Genomic DNA, 22,942 nt, shown 5'->3' on the forward strand with positions numbered 1-22,942 from the left:
TTGAGTTATCATGCCTTGTGTTTTATTTAACAAATACACATGCACATCTATATATGCAAATTAGATGCCTAAATCTATATTTTTTTCTGTGGTGACCATAACAAATGACCACCAGCTGGATGGCCTCCAATAGCAGAAACGTTTTCTTGTGTAGTTCTGGGGGCCAGAAGTCCCAAAGGTGATGCAGGGCCGGTTCCTTCTGGAGACTCTGAGGGAGAGCGTGTTCCAGGTTCATCCCGCTCCCGGGGTCACCAGCATCCTTGGCATTCCCTGGCTTGCAAAGGCATTTCTCCAGTGTCTGCCTCCACCATCACTTGGCCTTCTGTTTGTGCTTCCATCTGTGCCCTTTCTCTGTGCTCATCTCTACTATTTTCTAAACTATTTTCTTTCCCCATCTTTGTTTAAGCTGGATAAAAAGCCAGGACAACAAGCATCTTTTCTTTCCTAGAATGTAAGGTCACCCTAGCTCTGCTGTCCCACCGGATTTGAGTTATATATCACTAGCCAGCAGCTCTGGCATATTCACGGCAGCTGGTACTCGGCCTTCTGATTGGACCCTTCCCTCTTCCACCTGTTTTTGGGGACTACACTTTGCAAAGGAGAGTGGCAACCATTCATGTAGCAAGCCCCAAGCCCCCTTTCCTGACTACTTAACTTTAAGGATGTAAACACAGAGGTCAGGTAACTTGGGGGAGTCGTGGTCAGTTGGCGAGGGGGCTTGGATTGGAACTTGGACATTTACCTTCAGAATGTGAGTTTGTGTCTATGGTGCTCTAGTGCCTCTACCCTAGTTCTAGATGCCCTGTGTTTAAAATGTGTTCAGGTTGCTCTGATCAGATTCAGAGCACTGCTGAACATGCTTTCCCTTCAATGCTTTTCACTGCTGCCTAGGATCCCCTCATATGCATACACTGCAGGGCTCTTACCCACTCCCCTGGAGAGCACCACCTAGGTTGCCTCCAGTGCTAGGCTTCCCCAAACCCCATGCTGATGAGTATCCGCATACACAGGACCTCCGGGGAAACACCCCAGGTGCACAGGCTCAGAGCAGCAGGTTGCAAGATATTCCCATAATTAACTTCTCGAAGCACAAAGTGTGTTCTTTCTGTGAAGTCCTGAAGTTGTGCAGGCTCCTACTTCTAAGCTACACAACTGCAAACCAAAAGGTGTTTCGAGGAGCTGTCATCGTGATGTGACTGGCTGATGGGACTGTGTATTGGAAAGGAATTTGAAAACGGTTTCATGCTGGGCAAATGTGTGGGCCACTCACATTGCTGCTGAACAGCAGGATCTGTCTTTAGGGTGAAGTGTGGACAGCTTGCATGGAGGGGCTGCACCTGTCACTGGTTTGTGGAGGATGGAGTGCCCCTGGAATCCAACCCACAGGCAGAAGCCTAGGACCAAAATCAAGAAAGCTCCTCTCGCCTGTCAGTATGCAGGTTGAGGGAGAGGCCTTGATTCACAATGGCTCAGTGCTCTCACCACAGGGCCCTAATGCACGGGCTGAGGCAAGGGGAGGAGGGCTGGGAGCTGATTCTTAAATCCTGGTGGACTCTGAGCACACAATCCACTCTCCACAAGCAAGCACAGTGAACTTCCCCAGGTAGAAAGCAGCCCAGCAATTTACTCCTTGGCACACTGCTCCAAAGATGGTCCCCAACAATGCTACCCCTACCCTCGGCATATGCTACCTGTTCTTGCCCAGAGATGGAAAAATTACTGGGCTGGCCTGTAAATGCTCCGGTCAATACAATGACAGTCTGGGACATCTGAATCCTGGTCTTAAGAAGGCTGAAAGCTTCTACTTCCCTCCTCTTGGAATCCAGCCTCTGTGTTGTTAGAAGCCTTAGCCACATGGCAAGGATACACAGAGGTGAGCTGAGAAGCTCTGGTCAACAGTCCAGTGGAGCTCCCAATAGCAGCAAGCACCACTGATGGCCACATGAGCAAGAAACCTTGCACCTTCAGCCCAGTTGAGCCTCTGAATGACTTTCTGTGGCCTCTCTACAAGGAGTCCAGGGTAGCTGGACTCCTTACAAGGACTCCTTACAACGCAGCTCCTAAAGCGTGCATCCTGAGACAGGGCCCAGGCAGAAGCTTCTCTACTCACCTCACCTGGACAGTCACAGAGTCATTTCTGCCAGTCAAGCCATCCAAACGATCTCATAGGCCTGCCCAACTCCAGAGGAAGAGTCCTAGACCTCATCTTCCAGAGAAGAAGCATCAGAGAGTTTGCAGACATGGTCTAAACCACCAACAGAGCATGTCATTCTCATTAAAAACCTTCAATGCTTAACCATCCCATTTAGAATAGAATGCATGCTTTTCCAGGCTCACTAGGCTGGCAAGATCACCACAGCCCCTGCCTACTCTTTCCACCCTCGCTTTCCATCCTCTCTGCTTTCTCAGATTTCTACTCCCCCAGTCCCAGCTACACTGGCTTCCTCCCAGATCCTGGAAGACATCACATTGCTGTGACCTCAGGGCCTTTGCATGCGCTATGCTTTCTGTCTAGAACACTCTTCTTCTGGATTGTTTCCTGTCTGACTCTTTACGATGCAAGCCTTGGCTCAAATGGCACCAGGTCAGGTGTGTCCCTCCTGCCATCATTCTCTATCTCCTTACCTGGTTTACCGTCTTCATTGCACTTAGCTCTATTTGAAACCATCTTTCCGTGGACTTGCCCATTCATGTTGCTTACCTTCTGCCTCTTCCAACCAGAATGGAAGCTCCTCGTTAACCACGAGTTCAATGCCTGGTTCTTACTAAATATTTGTTGAATAAACAGACAATACACAGACAAATGCACTGGTGATAATTAATGCAGACTAATGCTTCCTTTTGAAGTACAGTGTGTGCCTAGTACAGCACTAGGTACTGGGATATCAGACGGATGAAGTGCAGGGAGACAGCGACTGACACTGCCAGTGAATTTCTCACCCAGGCTGGGGTGCAGTGGTGCAATCACTTCCTTTTTGGATGTATCTTCCTAGTCTGGAAAGTGAAACAAAACAAAACAAAACGTTTCCCAGGCTCCCTTGCAGCCAAGGTGCTGGAGGTGAATGAGATTCAACCAATGAGATGCAGTCACAAGAGACCTGGGGCAGAGACCAGCTCCTGATGCGTCCTGCTGGTGCCACAGCATAGAAACTCGAGGTTTTCTGTGGTGGCATTCCAGCATCCAGGCATCCACCTTGGGGTGCCAAGGGGCAAGTGGGCAGAGCCTTCCTGACCCTGGATTGCAACCAGAGTTGTTTGTGTTATTTTTCATCTTATTTTATTTATTATTATTATTATTTAAGACAAAGTCTTGCTCTGTTTCCTAGGCTGGAGTGCAGCCGTGTGATCATGGCTCACTGCAGCCTCAATCTCCTGGGCTCAAGCGATCCTCCCACCTCAGCCTCTCAAGTAGCTGGGACTACAGGCACACACCACCACACCTGGCTAGTTTTCATATATATATATATATATATATATATAATTTTTTTTTTTTTGGTAGAGATGGAGCTCCCTATGTTGCCCAGGCTGGTCTTGAACTCCTGGGCTTGGCCTCCCAAAGTGCTGGGATTACAGGCATAAACCACTGTGCCCCGTTTGTTTGCATTCTTGAGTCCACCCGTTCCAGTGGTAACCTTCTGCCTCTCACCTCCGGTTTACAGCTCTTTGGTGCCAATCCTACTTTGCTCCCAGAGTCATTTCTGGAGGCCCAGTGTGGAACACAGCCTCTCCAGTGATCCTGGAAGCACCTCAAGCCCTGTATCAAATCCCATCTACTCAAAACACCTCAAGTGGTGTGTTAATCATGTCACCTGCCACAACCTTAGGAGTCTGAAAAGATGAAGAGGTGTGACTTCTGTGTACAGTCACTGCATCTACAGATACGTCAGCAAATCCCAAGACATCCTGAGAAAATGAAAAACTCCAGCTCACGACCTAGAAGCTCTGGACACAAACCAGATATTGGATATTTGGAATGTACAGGGAGTTTGCTGTGTTGCTCACCTTTTTTTCCAGATACGTTGCAGGAGACTCATTTGGCTGCCTGTCTTAGATGATTTCACAGTGCTATGGACTGAACATTGTCTTAGATGATTTCACAGTGCTATGGACTGAACATTGTCTTAGATGATTTCACAGTGCTATGGACTGAACATTGTCTTAGATGATTTCACAGTGCTATGGACTGAACATTGGTGCCCCTCACAATTCCTATTGTGAAATAGGAATTAGGTTAGGTTGAAATCCTAACCCCCAAAGTGATGGGATGAGGAGGTGGGATCTTGGGAGGTGATTTGCTCATGAGGGTGGAGTCCTATGACAGGTCCTATGATAGTCCTATGATAGGGTGAGTGCCCTTATAAAAGGGACCCTGGAGAGCTCTTGTTGCCATGTGAGGACACAACAAGAAGATGGAAACCTACAGCCAGGAAGAGGACTCAGCAGTGCCGACACCCTGATCCTGAACTTCCAGCCTCCAAAACTGTAAGAAAACAATCGTCTGCTGTTTACAAGCCACAGAGTCAATGGCACTTCATTAGAGCAGCCCAAATGGAGCAAGACAAACAGCAAACACTAAATTAGTTTTTTCTGCTGCATGATATGGTTTTAAAAAGGGCCAGCAGTGGCTCGGCTGGGCACAGTGGCTCACGCCTGTGATCCCAGCACTTTGGGAGGCCAAGGGGGGCGGATCATGAGGTCAGGAGATTGAGACCATCCTAGCTAACATGGTGAAACCCCGTCTCTACTGAAAAATACAAAAAATTAGCCGGGCGTGGTGGCGGCGCCTGTAGTTCCAGCTGCTGGGGAGGCTGAGGCAGGAGAATGGCATGAACCTGGGAGGCGGAGCTTGTAGTGAGCCGAGATCGCGCCACTGCACTCTAGCCTGGGCGACAGAGTGAGACTCCATCTCAAAAAAAAAGGACCAGCAGTCTATGTCAGTTCTGAAATCTAGTCCTGGTGCTATCACTAACCTACTAACCTGACTGCCAAACTGGATAAGCCACTCACCCTCTCTGGTCTTCAGTTTCTCACTGTCAGTTGAGAGAAGGAGACAAGACCATATCAAGTTTCTTTGTGGCTTTAAATACCCAGGATTCCCTTCTCTTCTTCTTGGTGTTCGTGGGGTTCTTTTGTAATTCATCCTTTTGACCAAGGAACTCTGCAGAGCTTCCTGCTTCACTCCACAACCCACATTGGCCCCTGTGAGATCAAGACAGGTGATTTTAATTTGCTTTGGTTACAGAAAAAATGAAATATATGAAAGTAAAGAAAATAGGATAACCAATCCCTATCTGCCCAGTACTCAGAAACAACCATTTATCAGCTCCCGTCCAGTCCTGTTCCACCTCCGGCCCTTCCCACGGCCTCTTGCCTTGGTTTCTCAGATGTAAATCACATCTATACGTATTTCACTTGGTATCTTCGGAAGACACGGGCAGAGCTGGTTTTGACAGTGACGCAATTGCTGGCAAATCGGTTTGCATCCAACTTTGTCTGGAAATTTGGGTCACCTCTTCACAAATCCTGTTTGGAAAAGTGCTCTTATGAGGAACAGATGCTCCAGATGAGTCACAAGCTCGAAAACACACAACAAACAGACACGCCCGTCCTTTCTTTTGTTTGGAAAGCAATGGTTAGAACTTCAAGAGTGATTCTAGGGTGCTCTGCAGTCAACTGCTTACCATAAATGTGATGTGTATAAATTTAGTGATTTAGTTGAACACTGCCCAGTCCAGGCCCCAATCCCATGCACTATTGTCGACGCTCCTTCATCCTGCACACGTGCCCTGCATCTCATGTTCAGTGTCAGTGGTGGCGATGAGCACATGCCAGGTGCCCTGCAAACTTGGGGTCTGGAACCGAATGCCTGTGTGAGACCCGGCTCCACCACTCACTAATGGGTGCCCTTGGGCGAGTCACAACCTCTCCTTCCCTCCATGTTCTCATATGAAGCGTCCTCCGTTATGCTGCTTCGGGGATTGAGTGAGATCATAGACTCAGCACTCTGCCTGGTGCCTGGCACTCAGGGAGTGCCTCATAAACATCGGGCACTGCCTTGCAAAGTGAGTGAGGTTTCCCTGTGGCCAGATGCTGGCTGGCTGTGTCCAGTGTCCGTCTCCCTATAGGTCAGCTGTAAGCGTCTGTGTTAAACCCAAAGAACAAGCCCAAGTATGATCCCCAAAGGGAAAAGATTGCCTGAGGGAGCCTAATCCTCCTGCATCTCCCATTATTGCCTCCACGGCTTGATTGAGCCTTACACAAGGAAAGCATTCAATCTCTCTCTTGGAGGGGAAGAAGCATAGAGAAAACCTTTCTCACAACAAGAACTGAGTTTGTGTAAGAACTGCAATTTTGAGGTCCTGAAGGACACAATGGGGGTATTGTACTTGTGGCTCCTCGTCAGAGCAGCCAGCTTGCCGGACAGTAAACAAGTTTCCAATGAAATAAAGGCTTTGGGTGGCAGATTCTCTTGCTGTGACTAATAGACCATGTACTTCCAAGAGTATCTGTCACATTTGTCATCTCAGATGGGGGACCCTCCCAGCAACAAAACAACCTGAACAGTAGCAAGGAAGCCAGTTCGGAGCAGTGATGCCTGTTTCGGACATGGCCCCCTCTTGGTCTGAGCTAGAGCTTTTAGCCGCACCTGAGGGTAAGGAAGATGAGTGGAGTCACCCAGCAGTCTGTCCAACCCTTAGTTGCCTGCAGCCTATCTTCCCTCCTCAGAGTTCCCGGGGAATAAAGGATGCAACCCAGTGAAACTCAAGCTCTGAATGCACATTGTTTTATAGCAATAAGCCATAAATTTATATTAACTGACTAACAAACGTTACATCTTGCAGCATCGTTTAATAGAAACTCTAAGTTAAATGGTGGATCTACATAATTAAACCTGTTGCATTTCCCCTGAACCCCTGCCCTAGCCATGGGTGCCAGGGTCACTTTAGAACAAATCTCCCACTCAGATCCCTAATCACCAATCAATGAGCACAAATGATGCAGAGAGGTAACAAGTGTGGCATCACTCACTAGCTGTGTGTCCCTGGGGTAGTTACTCAATCTCTCTGAACCTCAATTTCCTCACTTGGAAAATGAGGACAATACCACCTTCCTTGGAGAGGTGTGATGATTAAATGCTTGTGAAGAAACTGGTGTGTGCTTAATGAGGGTGACAGTGGTGGTGATGAAGGTGACACTGCAGAGAAAGACAAAATGATTAAAAATGATGGCACCATCAAATGCTACAGGCAAAAGACCTGGTCTCTGGAGAGTTAACAAAGAATCCCTGTTTCCCAGAAGAAGAAACAGATGGCCAGAGATGGAGCAGGACGTGGCCACGGTCACATAGCACTGCCACCCAGTGCCTCCCTCTCAGAGTGGCAGGAAACTCCAGAAAGGGCCACGGGCATCCTTTCCTTGCCAGGACTGAAATTCAGAAAGCTGCCCAAGACTTGCTGCTTTCTCTGTATTCAGATGGATACGAGGAGGCTGCCCTAAGAAGGTAGTGCCAGGGTACTTGTGTGTGTGTGTGTGTGTGTGTCCACGGGAGTGGGTCTGTAGAATCTGTTCTTGTCCCAGCACAGCCTGCATCTATCTGGCAGGAGCTCCCAGAATCTCTAAGCAGGACATACATAGGGAAGGGATGGAAGTTCTGGTGTCTTGCCCAGCTTGGAAGCCAGAAAAGTTGGGCCTTGGCCAGTGGGGGTGGGGGACATGGCCACTTTCCTCTAGGACACAACTGCCCTGCCTGGGGGGCCCATTAGCCTTATAATTAATCTGCCCCCTTGGAGGCCTTGGGCAAACATTTAGACTGGGGACTCCCTCATCTGGTTTGTCCAAATATTTGTAGCTTGTGGGTCACCCGGCCACTTCCTGAGAGGTTAAATCTGGGGATGTCCCTGCACACAATTCCCATCTCCCCAGCATTGCCAGGATGAAGCTGAGCATCGATGGTGTGTCTGGAAGCTTCTGGTTCCAACTGGGGCCACCTGGACATCAGGATGTTGGCGGGGGTTGGTGGGGCAGGCAGCAGGGAACGAGAGCATGTGTGAGCAACTCCTCTTGCGGTGAGCACTGCTGATCACCAGAGAGCACGATCTCAGCAAATCACCACAACTCTGAGCAGGTTTCCAGAGCAGGTACTGCCCAGGGTGATGGTCTGCCCTCACCCGGCCCACAAAGCTACGACTGTCCAACCCTGCAGGCAGGTGGGGATCCTGCACAAGAGAAAAAAGTTACCCAAGCTGGTGGGCACCGCTGGTGATAGTCTGGGCCCCACCCAAACCTAGGGCTGTCCAATCCTGGACTCCAAATCACTGACAGCCCCTTACATGAGTGGTTTCATTCATGCATTCATATCAGCAGCCCAAAGACTTATTTTTATCCCCTTCCTCGTGATTTGTCCTTTGGTCACCACGAACTAAACTTCTCTGCACCCTGCACTGGGCTACAGGCTTCAGATTAACGTCGGATTTAATTCTCCTAAGCTTTCGGGAGAAGGCATGGCCTTTCCCCCATTTTACAGATGAGGTCACTGACGTCAAGAGAGGTTAACTAACCCACCCATGGCAGTCAGAAGTAGAGCCTCTCAAGAAGCCAGGTGTACTGACTCTACCAAGCTCCAGATAGTTCCACAGTAAGCCATGGCTAGCACACCATCTTCTTACCATCCTGCGAAAGGCTTTCCCACTACAGACTAGGCGAGTGGGCTGCAGGGAGATCCGAATTTGGGAACTGAGACAGAACAACATCCATAAGCGCCCTAAGGCTCCATGAGGACGTTCTTCCTCCGCGACCAGAGCGGCTCCTTCTGGGATGCACTAAGTGGCGCACAGTCAGCGCGCCGGTGCCAGGCCTGTGGCGGGGGCACAGGCACAGCCGGAAAGGGCCTGGAAGAGCGGCTGATCCTGCTGGGGTCGCCTAGAAGACTAAGCCTGTACTTAGCTCTCCGTGGTAAATAACAGCTCTGGTTTCTGCTAAAAGGATTCATTCCCAGAACACAATAATTTTCATCTCCTCCTCACTACAACCCATATTTTATGGCTAAATATACGCCATAATGAGCCACTGGCCTGATAGCGTCGTTAAGGAGATATTTGACCTCGGGTTTAATTGCAGGATGGAATAAATGGCTGGGACGCGCAGAAGGGGCCCTACCAGCTCGCAGGCGAGTTCAGGGCTCAGCATCTGGCATCTACCAGCCCCAGAGAAAGTGGTGCGGGTGGAGTAAGCGGCTCCCACAGCGCCCGGGGCGCTGAGACAGGGGAGAGCGCAGGCGCCCTAGAGCAGCCAGGTGCAGTCTTTGGCCAGGGCTGCCCCTGGAACACCCCGGTGTGGCCGGAATAGGGAGCCCCCTACCCCTGGGGAGCGACCCTTTCGATCTCGCTCCTTCTTTAGCTTGGGGCCCTTCCTTTCAAAGCACCGGGAGAAAAAATCAACCCCACCCCCGTGAGTGAGCGCAACGCTGGCTACCTGGGCGCATGCCTCGCCACCCATCACGACAGATTAAACACCAGTGTGAAGCGTTCCTGTGTCTATCCCTCCGGCGAGGGCGCGGAGGGAGCTAGGATGAGGACCAGTTCCGGCACCTGCTGAAGGTTATTCAGAGAATGGAACCCGCGCTGTCGGACAAATTGCGGTGCACGGCTGAGCAGGGCGGCTGACCCAGCAGGAAGGGCTCCGCGGAGCAATTGCACCCGGCCTCCCACCCCTGGAACTGCAACTCCAGCGCTTCTGTACGGAAAACACGGGCCAGTCGGAGCCTGTGACCTCCGCTGCCCGAAGGAGAGGGGAGGATTCAGGCCTGTGGCAGCGCGGGCGTTTGGCGCACCCGCCCCTGACTCTTCTCAGATTTTTCCCGCGGCTGCTCAACGTCAAGGCTACACAAGCCGTCAAGGGAGTGTCAGCGGTGCGCATGGGTTTGACAAATCATAGTTCGCTGAAAGAACGAGGTGCCCGATAACTGTGACTTAGGCGCACTTTATTCTGTCTTGGCCGTTTTTATTTGGGAGGGAGATGTGTTAGGGACTTGCTGTATCCGGTGGAAACTATGATGCTGCTATTCTCAAAAATGCACCTACACACCTAGTTTGCACCTTCCACTTCAATATCCTTTGATCTGGAGTTAAAAACACAGTCTTTCGCCCTCCCCCTGCTTGACCCACTCTGTTACCCAAGGCCCTGGAAGCAGCCACCAGGCTGACCCTCGACTGGGGGCAGCAACCTCCCAGACCCCAATCAAGGGGTCTGCTGGTCTCCTTTGAGGTGGCAGAGGAGAGAAAGTGGGACAAAGTCCTCAAAGAAATGCCTCATCCCCATGTAACTCACTCCCTATGCTGTGAGCATGGTGCCTACGTCAACCTTGGAGGAGTTGGAAGGAACCACCCTCAGAAAAACTCTCCTTCCAGGGAGGAGAAAGTTTAAATGCAAAACTTTAATTTGGTCCAGTAATTATCTCTCGATGTCTCCTCTTCCTTGTGAAAGTGTTGTTTCCTGGGATCGACTGACTTCTTTACCGCTGGGGTGCTAATCTGATTACCAGGCTGGTGAGCACGGCCTTCAAAGCGTGTTTGAAGCAGTGTCGTCTCCTTTGTAGTAACCGGGAAAGCAGAGATTCGCAACAGGGCGTGGGGGATGGCGCCCCAACAGTGCCAGGAGGTCCATCTCTCCAGGTGGAAAACCCAGGTCGGGTGTTCTCTGGGCCCTGCCTTCCATCCGCATGCGGGCGGGGGTCCAGTGAACCCACACCAGGGCTGAACTAGCCAGAAAGGGAGGGAACAGTATCTGCACAAGCAGACTATGGCGACCACCAGGGAAAATAGGGCGGGTAACCCAAATCTCCCCAGTCAAAGGTCCTCTAGGAAAAGATTAGACACGGCTCTGAAAGTTCCACTGGGCTACACACCCGCCGAGGCTCCGTTTCACCATGGAGACGCAGCTATGCGGTGTCTAGTAAGTGGACCGGACCTGGAAGCGCCGGGCTGTGGTCGCCCAAAGGCGTGGTGCCCGTATCATCCTGGCTGCCCTGACCCAGGCAACACCGACCCTGTTCCAGGGCCACAGCCACGGCCCAGGTCACCCAGCCGCGTGGGTCAGTCTCTCTCCCGCTGCTGCAAGTCGGGTTGTCTCTCCTGCTGGCGGTTTTTCTCTAACCAAAGCAAAGGAGGGCAGCACAGCCAGGGTCCTTGCCTATCGGAGGAAAAGACGGCAGTGGGTTCCAGAAAAGGGGGCGAGGAAAAAAAGTTCTCTCGGGATGGAAGGACTGAATGGGGCCTTTAGAAAATCTAATTGCTTTCCCCCAGAAAAAAAAAAAAAAAAAAAAAAAAAAGGCAGCTGGCCAGGAAATAATGTCAAAATCCGGGCTAATTATATTATTGAAAAGAAAGAAAAAAAATGAAAATGAAAAAGAGCAGGGCGGTGAAGGGGAGAAGGGAGACTGAGTTCTAGCCGCATCCGAGTGTCCCGGAAGCGTTAGCTTAGTGCTGCTTAAAAAATGAGTTGCGGGGGTTAAATTAGGGTTTTTCTTATCCACAAACCTGATTGCGCTACCGAGGGTTGGTGGGGGGAGCGAGGTGAGGGGGCTGATTGCAAACAGAGGGTTCTCGACTTGGAAAAAGAGAGGCGGGCAGGACAAATTCACCCAGTTAGAGGAGGGGGGGAGAAGGTTTCTGCTGGAGGTCCCAGAGCGGCCAAGAGCGCGCTCGCTTTGATTGGGCCTGGGACGAGAGCGCTGCGAGTCTCCGGCGGCCGCGGCGCGATCGGCTGGCTGTTTGTAATTCCATCCTTTTTTCATTAACATAAACACCACTTGAACAAAAATATACACGGCCACCTACTTCGTCGGGTAAGACAGTCCAGCGCCCACCGGCCCGTGATCGCCCGCCTGCCGAGCCCCGAGTTCCGGCAATGCGCCCCGGGTGCTCCGATCCACTCGGCACACGCCGCGCGCGGGGCTCGGCCGAGGTGGTTTCGGATGGCTTTGAAGTCTGGGTCTTCCCGGCTCCCAGGACGCCCCCCCCCCGCCCCCTCCCCCCCATTTGGCCTGTCATCTCGGCCCTCCGCCACCGGAGCCCCGACAGAGGTGCTGAGTTGTCAACGCAAATTCCTAGTTAAGCCACTTGTTGATAAATCCTTTAGGCAAATTGGTTCCGTCTTTACCTGCCCGCCCCGCCCCCGTCCCCGGCCCCAGCCGGCGCGGCCCTAATTGCTGGAGGAGCTCAACGCCGGCGGCGGCCTCTGCAGCGAGCTAATTGAGTTGGAACCGGAGCGGTCTTCGTTAAGCCGGACGCAAGGCGGAGACGGGGGAAGGGGGCGGGAGGTGAGACGCAGCCTGGGACCTCCGGCCTGGGGTTGGAGGCCCACGCTTGCTGGGGTGGGCTTTTGGTGGAGGAAGAGCAATCATGGGGAGGGGTCTCTGCCGCTGGGTTAAGTGGACGCAGCCACTATCTGGCGGTTCTCGCGGGTCTGCGTTCCCGAGTTCACAACCACCCCACCCCCACGCGTCTGTACACGTGTCCCTCCAGCCGCGCAGGGTCTCCGCGGGCGCGCCCCGCCCCAAATAGAGCTTACTACAGTAACCCGGGTGTCGCACATCTGTGCGTCCCCCCCCCGCCCCCCCCCGCACCGTCTGTACCCCAATTTCGGCCCGCACCGTCCAAATTTTAAAAATTGGGAGGCTTTCGGGGACTGCAATGGGACTGCACTGGAAAATCAGCCGGCCCCGGCCCCAGACTCCGTCTACACTGGCACAGGCAGGCGCAGTACAAAGCTGGTTTCCTGGATGATTCAGGCCCCAAATCGTCGTAGAAATGTGCAAGTAATGGACCTTCGATCTGCTTCCCCTCCCTTAGCACATAATCCGTAGTACTCGCTATTTCCCGTTGCCCCTATAGACACGTCCCAACCAATCTCGCACTGTAAGTGCATTTCTTGGGTTTTCCGGGGGAAAGCACGGTTCCAGGCACCCCAGATTCATGAACGTCGGATTCCCACCCAGGCGTCACGGTCTAGCGGCCATCTCAGTCCCATCCAGAGAACAGCGCCGAGGCCTCCCACTCTCAATCCTCTCCCCCACTGGCTGGGGCGGGCAGGGGCTGGGGTTTGAATATGATCATGATACTCGGGACCTGGGCAGTTTCACCACCGTCCTAGGGGCAGTACCGGCGGGAGACGCGCGGGGCCTTGGTTTCCAGAAGGTGCCTCCCCAAGGGGGCGGGTCCCAGGTACGCCCCCGTGCCCCGAGGCCCTGAGGCCTGAAAGCAGGCTGAATCCGCCCTTGACCAAGTCAAGGCCAAGCGAGTGCGAAAAAGGCGTGGTGGGAGGGGGCCCCTAACTCCCTTTCCCAGCCTGAAAAGTTTTCGGCTTTGCAGCTCCGGCGTTCCTGGACCCCAGGCGCTCAGGCGCGCACCCCTCCCCTGAGCTGGTGAAGGTATAATAAACACGGAGTTCACGCCGGCAGGACCCATCATTAGCCCAAACCGCGGTGGAGAGGAGCGCTTGGGTGCAGAGCTAGAACAGCAGTCACCAGCCGAGTCTGCCCGGCACCCTTCCGCCGCCGCCGGCGCCGTGATGGCCGCGGAGCCGCCTCGCAGCCAGGTCCCAACGCCGACCCCAAGGGGTGGCGCCCCCGGAACCCGCGGGGGTCCCAGGTCCTCGCCGAAAGAAACGCGCTCTGCTTCTCCCGGGCGTCAGATGCACCGCCTCGGCCGAACGCCAGCCCTGGACAAATTTTTCCGGGAAGGCGACGTAAAGAATGTCAGACTTGCAAAACCAGAGTGCGCCTCGGCTGCTTAAAAAGGAGAGAGAGAGGCAGAGAGAAGTCAGGGGCAGGTGGGCAGCGGCAAAGGGGCGGCTGCCCTGGAGCCACGTACTTCAGCAGAGGCGGCTACGCAAAAAACGCAGAGAAATGTGGGGGCGGCAGCGGAGGGAGAATTGGACGCTTACCGCTGGTCTCACAACACAGTGAATTTGATTCCTAATTAAGTTAGTTTTCATGGTGCATTAAATGGATCTCAGCTCAATTTTGGGGGAAAAACAGTGACCCCGCGGAGAGAAAGTTTTGCCTGCAGCTGACAGTGGGAACGAAGTGCTTTTCAGACCCTAAGGGAGGTGGGAGGAGAGGCCAGATAAAAGGATCAATGCCGACCTTGGGCATATAACAAAATATTTAAAATTTTTTGAGGTTTATGCTTTTTAAAATAGCGGGTCTTATACATCTACTTATGTCAGGGATAGAATTTTTGCAGGTAATTAATTGCTAACTGTTAAGAAAAAAATCCCGGGATGAGAGTTAATTGGCACTGGGGTGGAGAAATGCAGTGCCCATATGAAAACCAAGTGAACCACGGAAATCACTTTTAAAAACGAATAGGCGCTAGGATCTCTGTGTGGTCAAATTGTTTAAAGATTTGGTGTATTTCAAACATCGAGAAAATACGTTTCAAAATAAAAGGACTAGAAAGTTTGAGTGGTTACTTCATGTTTCGCCTCCATTTGATTTTTAAATCTAGAGGTCAGAAAGCTGCCGGCTGGTAACAAGGTGAGCACGGAGAGGAAAAACTAATGATCGTGAAGACGCGGGCATAGGGCGCGTTACTTACATCGCTAGGAGCGCTCCAACCCCTAGGTTGAGGCGCACAGGAGCAGTCTCTATGACACCCCAGGTAGAGACAGTGCCTGGGCCAGTCAGGGGCCCCTACTCCCAGGAATTCCCCTGGGAGGTCTGCTTTGCAGAGTGAGGGACAGGGGCCCCTCTGACCTCCCAGGAGCTAAGTCCGAGCTGCTCCAAGGGCCCCGCTTTGCTCAAAGTTCTCCTGCTCCAATTCTTTGACTTGCAAAAGCCTTCAAGAAAGATTCGCCCTGAACACCCAGGGAGGGGCAAAGGGCGAATGAACGCCTCCCCCAACCCCGCAGCAAAACAGCAACAGAGTGCTGACGTTGAGAGGATGTTCAGGACAAAACCCCCACCCTTCACCCACCCTGTCATTTCTCAGAAACTGGACTGTAGGGGAGTGAAGGCCGGGAAGTGGGGGTGGGAGTTGGTGGGGCCTCCCCAGGAGGCCTCAGATTTCCCCTGCTTTCCCCGGGGAAGTGGTCCCAGGCAGGACCCCAGGCTAGAAGCTGTTATTTTGTTCTTAGGTGTTATGGGAAGTTGGGGAAGGGGGACGTGAGGGCTTTCAAACCTGCCTTAACTTTGCCAGAGCCTCCGAGTAGATGAGGACATTTCCCCTCCCCCTCTTCTAGCCTCCCCCCAACCCCCAGCTTTTCCTGGGCTTGCCAAAGGCAACCTAGAGTCCAGATGCCACAGGGGTCTGCACTTTCGACTTTAAGAGAAGGGAGGAAAGTGCCTTAAAATAGGTCCAGCATTTATTGGGCCCTTACTGTTTGCCTCTGTGCTGCACCTTGCTTTCCCGTCTGTGAAATGGGCTTCAGAACAGTAACTGCCCAAATAACGGCAATGCCTCAGCACAGTGCTTGCACACTGCGGGCGCTCAGTGGTTCTCGAAGGATAGCGGTTCTCTAATTATAACAGCATTATCCTTCCATTTAGTCTTCATGGCTGCCCTAGGGCACAGGGACTGTTATTCTTGCTAGCCTGCAAAAGAGAAAGGGGGCTCAGAGAGGTGGAGAAGCTTCTCAGGGACCACACAGCAGATGGGGCAGTGAGGTGGGATTCTGACCCAGTTCTGGGGCAGCCACTGCAATGCGGTGGGGGCCCCTTAATGAGGGGCTCTGTTGACTGCAGAGGGTGACTGGGGACCAAGCCCAGCCATGACAGGATGGGGGCTACATCTGAGACTGTGGACCTTCTTGGTGTTGAGAAGTCATTCTGAGTTCTCCAAGGGCTCAAGGAGGCCACCGGCTGACCCCCAGGCTCCTGCCAGAGCCCAGAGTGGAAGGCGCTCATCCACTGGCACATGAGAGCTTAGACTCCCATTTATGCTTATGCCAGGCCCTGACCCTAAACTGCCAGGCTTGAAGGTGCTCTGCACCGCCACCAATAACAACCACAGCTAACAATTGCTAATGAACGTAATCAGCTCAACCAGCCAGAAAGGAGGTGCTGGCATTGTCCTTGTTTTGCAGATGAGGAAAACCAAGCACAGAGAGAGAAAGCCACAGGCCATTGTCACACAACCATGGAGCAGAGTCTTAACCAGGTGGGACCCACACTCCTTATCACTAATGCCTATATTTGTTTGTTTAACAATGTGGCCGTGGTTTGAGTTTACGGTGCCCATCTCCCCACCCCCACCCCTGCCGGACCCTGCAGGACGCACTTCAGGTGTTCCTTCCCTGGTCCTCATGTCAGCTCTGTGGATAGGGACTGACGTTATCCCCACCGTAAGATAAGGAAACTGAGGCACCAAGAGATTAAATCATTTGCTCAAGGCCAGAGCTAGTACCAGAGGTAGGACTGAACCCTTCTCCACCTCTGCGGACCTCTCTTGCATAAGCAGGGTTTTAAACTCAGAGCCAGGAGTGGGGCCTCTGGAGTGGGGCTCTGGCCACCCCAAACCCCCTTCTTTCTCAGGATACTTCCCTACAGCCAACCAAGGAAATCCATCCATGTGAATGTGTTCTGTGTATGCGTGTGCTTGTATGTGTGTGTTCTCTGTGTGTGCATTTGTGTGTTCTGTGTGTGTGCCTGTGTGTGCATTTGTGTGTTCTGTGTGTGCCTGTATATTTGTGTGTTTTCTGTATTTGTGTGCTCTCTCTGTGTGAGGTGTGTGCATGTGTTGTGTGCGTGTGTGCGTATGTGCCTGTGTGTGTTGCTGTTTCTCTGCACGTCTTTGCCTTCCATCCACGCCTCCCTCACTGTGCTGAGTCCCTGATTGTCCCACAATCTCTGTATATGTCCCTTGGGGCCTTGCCCCTGTCCGTGAGCCTCTAGATGTCTCTGAATTCTGATGAGGGAATATCCTCGGTCTCTTTCTGGGGTGGGCAGGGGTCCCTCTGCCTCACTGTGCCTCTGTTCTGTATGCAACCCACCTGGCTCCCACCCTGAACTTTTCTTCTTTACTGACTTCCCAGGGGCTGTGTTACCTTTGCCTGTGCCAGGCACACAGGATCTGGCTCTCCAATCGATTTTGCAAAACAAACAAACAAAACAGGCCGGTGGGTCTGTACATGTCTGCACACATCCAAGTGTAAATCCTTCAAGGGGTTCCTGGAGTGGCTCAACTACAACCCGGCTGGGACAAAAAGGACCCAAACTAGCCTTGGAGGAGGGTGTGAGAAGAGGGAGGTGCCTCCATTTTCTCAGGGACTGTGTGCAGCATCTTTGAGCCGGTAAAGCCCCTTCCTCCCTTCCCAAGCCTGCCATCACTTGGCTGAGTGGATTTTCTTTTCTCCATTAAAACAAAATAAAACAAAACAAAAACTTGTTTGCATCATTTTCAACAACTTCTAAACGGGAATAGACAGGGCATTACAAGCCGTAAATGGAGACCAACGGGCACAGGTTGAGTGTCCACATTAGCAGATTTCTGGGAGCAAATTGCTACCTTTGATTAAGAAATAAACCTGAGCGCGTTCCCCTTTCACCTCTATTTCCATGGTCCCCATTTCCAGGGGTCTCCCTGGTTTCTGATTTCCTCTTCCCTGTGGAGTGAGCATGCACGTCTATTGCACCTCTCTCTTTCAAATCGGAAACTACACGACACCTGCGCACTGAAATTTAATTTATGTTTTCCTTTTGGTTTTGTTTGTCTTTTAGAAACCCATTCACGTTCCAATCTATTTTCTCTTTGTTGCCTTGCTCTCTCCCTGTCTCAGGAGGACTTATAATTCCACAGAGAGCCACTGAGTCACAGCCCGCTCCCTTTCTTTCTCTGCTGCCCCTTTTGGTCATCAATCTCCTTCAATGTGGACCCTTTGCTCAGGAACAAATTCTGGTGCCTCTTCAACACCCCCCAACTTACACGCCCCATACACACACATTCATGCTGTAAGGAAAATATTACTGCCATCTTTCCAAGCACAACTGTCTAGGAAGCAGAGATTAAGAATCCATCGGGATGCTTCAGGCACTGCCTCTGTGGGAAGACAGAGCTGCAGATGGGCCGGGCGTCCAGCAAGGGAACACCGGGAAGCTCACTGTCTGAGGCGCTTTCTGCTTCTGAGAGCCACATGTACTGCAGATGCAAGAAATCTGAAAATCTCGCCGGGAAGAGGGCTGGAGATTCCTGGGCTGCAATGTTGTCAAATATTTCCTTGAGGAACATCATGGTAAATACGTGCGTTTGGGTAAAAGGGCTGGTGGAAGGGGCGAGCTCAGGCCACAGCAGCACAAGCACCAGACTTTTTTTCTTTTCTTTTTTTCCTTTTATTTTCTTTTTTTCCTTTCATTTTTTCCCTTTTTTCTTTTTGTTTTTTCCTTTTTTTTTTTTTTTCATGACCAAACTATGAACCTCTCTATGTTGTTCAGCTGAGAGGAGATTCACTGCCAGGGCCTGGGGCCAGGGATCACCCTCATCACAGCTGCTCCCCAAACTTGACCCTGATGGTCCCCACAGGTGGGTTCCCAGCCCCCTCTGTGCTAAGTGGATGTGGCAGGGCTGGGTAGACCAGGGGGTGCTGCCTTTCTCTCCTGCTCACCTTGGGGTACCCCCATGAAGAGTCTGGGGAGGAACCCAGAGCCTGGCTCGCTACCTGACACTGAATGACTACCTTGGTTTGAGATTGATCAGGCAGCAGCAGGCACAAGTGAAGACAGCCCCCCTAATACGTGTGGCTCAGGCCAGGAGCTCTCCTGATAGTGCCATCACCCCCAGACACTGGGGGATCCCAGGATTTGGGGCCTTTTCTGCTGCAGGTTCCGTACATCTCACCTGCCCCTGCGTCTTCCCTCTGCCCACTGCAGATAGGTGGCTCTGTGCCTGAGCACATGGCCTCTCACAGGCCCACTGGGAACCCACCACACCTGTCCGTCCATCTCCACACCAAGAGCTGCCACCACTCCCCTCCCAGAGCCACAAAGCCGGTAAATGTCACTTGATGTCTACAAAGATAAAGTCGGAGTGTCTCAGGGGACCTGAGATCAAAAGAGAATCTTCCTGACAGCATTACGGTGGGATTTTGTGAGCTGATGATGACCTTGAGGTGCCTAGCCAGGGCACAGCCAGGGCTCGGAAACCGTTCGCTGTGTGGTCACTGCATTATTGCCTTCTTACTACGACTGCGTGTCAGGTGGTGTGGAAACTTTGGGACAGTCTTCCCTTCACATAGCCATGCGCTACTGTGCACCCATGCCCTGACGCTTGGGTGGTGAGAGTACTGGTCACCACGTGGACCCTGTCCCTGCAACGTGCTGTAGCCAGAATTCGTTTTGCATCCACGGGTCTCCCATGGAGTTCTGTTCCCTCAGGCACTGCACTGTATACAATTTTAAGTGCACCCTGCATGGAACCCATTGCAGGGCACACACAGTGTACGTGTACCCTAGGTATTATGCTCACAGAGCCTGCAGGACTCTGTGTCTGGAATACGTTATTTGGTGCACACCTCCCAGAGCAACATGTAACGTGTGTGTAACATGCTATCCTGCACACATCTGAAAGATTCTGTGTACATAACACTATTATGCTGTGCACACATTTGCTCATATTCTGTGTAGAAAGCACCTCATTTTGTGACTCAAATATTCGGTTTCCATAACAAGTTGCATTGCTCACATCTTAAAATATTCATTAGGCGTGAAACCGCCGCATGGTACCGACATCCTTCTGGATTGTCCCGCACAGAGGCTGATATATTTGCACAGTTCTCGCTGTTCTGTGCGCCCAGCCACTCACACTGGACGCCCACCTCACACTCTTCTGCCAAGGGAGACCTAGGTTCTTCCCTTCCCTGTGCTGGCTGTGTGGGCCACAGTCCTCTGCACGCCAGCAGCATGACGCATGCACATCTAGAGTGTGCGAGGAGTATCTCAGGTATCTGTACACAGTTCATCTTATAATCCACCCGCTGGACCTGATATTTCCCCACAGTCCCCTAGTCCCCAGGGCTGCACTTTCACCCACAAATATACCACCCGCTCCCCTCCGCCGGCCGTGGAGTTTCGTTTCCCCCTGCCGGGTCCTCCTTCCCTCCCTTCCGAAGCCCCCAGGAGAGGCCGCTTCCCTCCCGCCTAGCTCCCGCGTCGGGTCCTGGCTGGCCGCCCTACCTTGAGGCGTCGTTTGAACCTCGCCTCGCAGGGGGTTGGAGGGAGCGGGGGCGAGGAGGGCGCGGGCTCTGCGTTAATGCCGAGCAGGGGCTGCGGCGGCCGGCGGGGCGGCTGCCCTCGCGGTGGGTGGTCGGCGGCCCCCTGCCCCGCCCGCGCGGCCGGCCCGGGCTCCCTCGGAGCGGGATCTGGTTCCCCGCTCGGGTTACGGCGCGCTCTCGGCCCGGGCGGCTTCACTTAAGCAATTAGCTAGTAAAAATACCTTGGGCCTGGGGAGTGGGAGACGTCGCAGGCGTGTCTGTTTTTACACACCCCCGCCAACCCCTCTCCGCCAATTTCAGGATTCCTGGGGCCGGAGCTGGGGGGCAGATTTGTTTTGGGGTGGGAGGGGGCCGGCCTTCATGGATTTTAATCCAAGAGCAAAAGGCTGCCGGCGATCTCTGTCCCTGTCTGCATTTTCTCCTCCGTCCCTGGAACTGAGCCCCTGGGGTTTTTGTTTCTGTTTGCACAACCTAAGCCTTCCGTGCATGGTCTTGTCCAGCCCTCCGTATGACCCTAAGAAATAGGAACCATGATGAGTTCCATTTTTCAGATAAAGAAACTAAGGCACAAAGAGCGTGTGCATCATCCCTACGTGGTGGGGCGAGTTCAAATTCCCCTGCCTTTGGGGTTCACGGCAGAGGGACCCCTCTGCCCTGGGCACCGCCGGACCTCACCCCGTGGTCAGGACACTTAACGCCCTGGTTCTGCAATCAGGCCAGGTTTGGATACTGGCTCTGCAGGGTGACCTAAGATCTGGAGTGACCTCGCCGAGCTCCATCTGTGAGGGAAGAGGGAGATTATACTGACTTGGTAGGGGCATCGGGGAATATTAAGCAAGTTTCTTAGGGACATTTAACCGGGGTCCTGTGTTCATGGTTGGTGCCTCACAGGTTCCCAGATGGGCTCCAGGCATTTGGTGAAACCTTCAAAATCATTCTATGAATGTCACAAATATGCACCTTCTGGGGGTGGGGGCAGGTCTGACTAGTTTTCAAAGAATTGACAGCCAAGAGGAAGGTTAGGAGCAGACAAGGGCAGTTTGTGGAGTGAGGAGCAGCGCCTGGTGCCTGGGCAGCAGTGGATGAGCCTACTATTATCACAGTATTTGTAGTTGTCATTGCTATTTTATCACCATCAGTTCTCCAATGGGGCTCTCTGTCCCCTTGGGCCTGGGAAGCCAGGGCTGTGTGGTGACAGCATTTGTTTTCTAAGCCCCACTCTCTCCACTCCCAGCCTACACGGAGGCACCCGGAAGGGTGAAAAGCCAGGATGTTTTGTCCTTGGGCGTACAGAGGGCAGACAGAGATGTTCACCTCTCAGCGCTGGCTGATGAGTGCCAAGTCCATGCTGGGCCTCAGTTTCTCCATCCTAAAAATGCAGGATTAAGGGAGACCTCTCAGGGACATTTTAAGAGCCGAGAATGCAGTCTCTGGGCATGAAGGAAAGCCCTTCTTGCTACGACTGTGGTTTTCCCCAGAATTCAGGGGGTCCCCTCCAAATTACAGAGTTAGGAGCTAATTACCCTCCTCTCTCACGCCCCCACTTCTACACACACCCAGCAGTAGAGATTAGCAGTTGAGGAGAGCTTCCATCTTTGGCTTTCCTGAGACTCCCAGGCCTACTGGGCCGGCTCTTACCCTGGACTCCATGGCTGGCTGGCCTGTAAGATCTGGCTTACTGTCAGAGCGGGTGAAACGGTAGAAAGAAGGGTGGAAAGGGAGAAAAAAAAGGTCTCCAGGTTAGCCAAAGATGGGACCTGCTGCTTCCCTTCCCCAAATGAAGAAGGCCCAAGAGTGAAGGAGGCTGCTGGGAAAGGGTTCCCCAAGTTCATGCTTTAGAGACCCCCTCACTTTGAAGGTGCCCCATGAGTGGGGGAGGGGCGAGGGGAAGGAAGAATGTTATTTCCACTTGCAGAGAGCCCCAGGGTGCATCCTGCACCCCTAGCTGGCTTAAGAGCTATGCAGCTTCCCTGCTCCCCTCTGCTAAAGGCCAGATGTGCTTTGGCAGTCGGCAGTAGCGACCCCTTCCTGGGAACAGAACTTTCCTCCGGAGGCCAGGGTCTCCTCATCTGCAACTGCCATTTGCCAACCAAAAAAAAAAAAAAAAAAAAAGAAAGAAAGAAAGAATAGAGAATGTGAGAATGCATGTGTGCGTGGGCGCGTGTGCACGTGTGGAGTGGCGGTACTTATTATTTGAGCGCGGCGTCTGGCTATGCGTGGGCGAATGCGCAGTGCAGAACACGTGGGCGTCCATGAGGTGTGCACTTAAACCAAAGTGTGCCCTCCCCGTTGGGCAGGCCTATGTGTTGGTCCAAGGGTTGGGGGGCGCCTGAGCTGTGAGGGTCGCTGGGAAGGGTGTTCGAGGCCGTGGGCGGTGTGGAGCGTATCTGTGTCCGCGGAGGCTGAGCTGATTGTGTGAAGTGGAAGCGGGTCTGCCAGAAAGCGTTTACCTGCGTAAATGCACAACCACACACTACGGGTCACGTCCCACACTCATTCTTTCCCTAGGCGGGCCAGGCTCTCTGAGCGCGGAGACCCAGAGAGGCCAGCGGAAGGACAGCGCGAAGGCGGCTCTCTTCTCCCGCGAGCGCGGATCTGGGGGAGGAGGCGGCGACAGCCCGGCAGGCTGCTCCGGCGAGCCCCCCAGCTCCTCGCACCGACGTGCCAGGCGCCCCGAAGGCGACAAGGAGTCTCCCGCCGAAAATGAAGGCGTCCGAGCAAGGAAGGTGGGGGCGGGTAG

The 22,942-nt window shown here is 52.9% G+C and overlaps 1 protein-coding gene and 1 long non-coding RNA gene across 4 annotated transcripts in view; both read right to left on the minus strand.

Annotated features, from left to right (window-relative positions):
• The window catches only part of LOC106995109 (uncharacterized), a 24,778-nt gene continuing 1,836 nt past the window's right edge, over positions 1-22,942 (minus strand). The window contains exons 2-5 of one of the 3 annotated variants that reach the window (XM_077986622.1): positions 5,372-5,523; positions 5,008-5,199; positions 2,111-2,994; positions 1-1,209 (exon numbers count right to left, since the gene is read on the minus strand). In XM_077986622.1, coding sequence (XP_077842748.1) covers positions 5,515-5,523 — 9 coding nt within the window. In that variant the 3' untranslated portion in view covers positions 1-1,209; positions 2,111-2,994; positions 5,008-5,199; positions 5,372-5,514. Of the gene's footprint in view, positions 2,995-5,007; positions 5,200-5,313; positions 5,524-22,942 lie in introns of all 3 variants that reach the window. The other 2 variants (XM_077986620.1, XM_077986621.1) reach the window with 2 other exon arrangements.
• The window catches only part of LOC144338152 (uncharacterized), a 1,826-nt gene continuing 336 nt past the window's right edge, over positions 21,453-22,942 (minus strand). The window contains exons 2-3 of the long non-coding RNA XR_013412005.1: positions 21,759-21,880; positions 21,453-21,571 (exon numbers count right to left, since the gene is read on the minus strand). This is a non-coding gene — a long non-coding RNA (uncharacterized LOC144338152). The remainder of the gene's footprint in view (positions 21,572-21,758; positions 21,881-22,942) is intronic.

The sequence above is a fragment of the Macaca mulatta genome, chromosome 20 (genome assembly GCF_049350105.2).
Source record: "Macaca mulatta isolate MMU2019108-1 chromosome 20, T2T-MMU8v2.0, whole genome shotgun sequence".
Taxonomy (NCBI): domain Eukaryota; kingdom Metazoa; phylum Chordata; class Mammalia; order Primates; family Cercopithecidae; genus Macaca; species Macaca mulatta.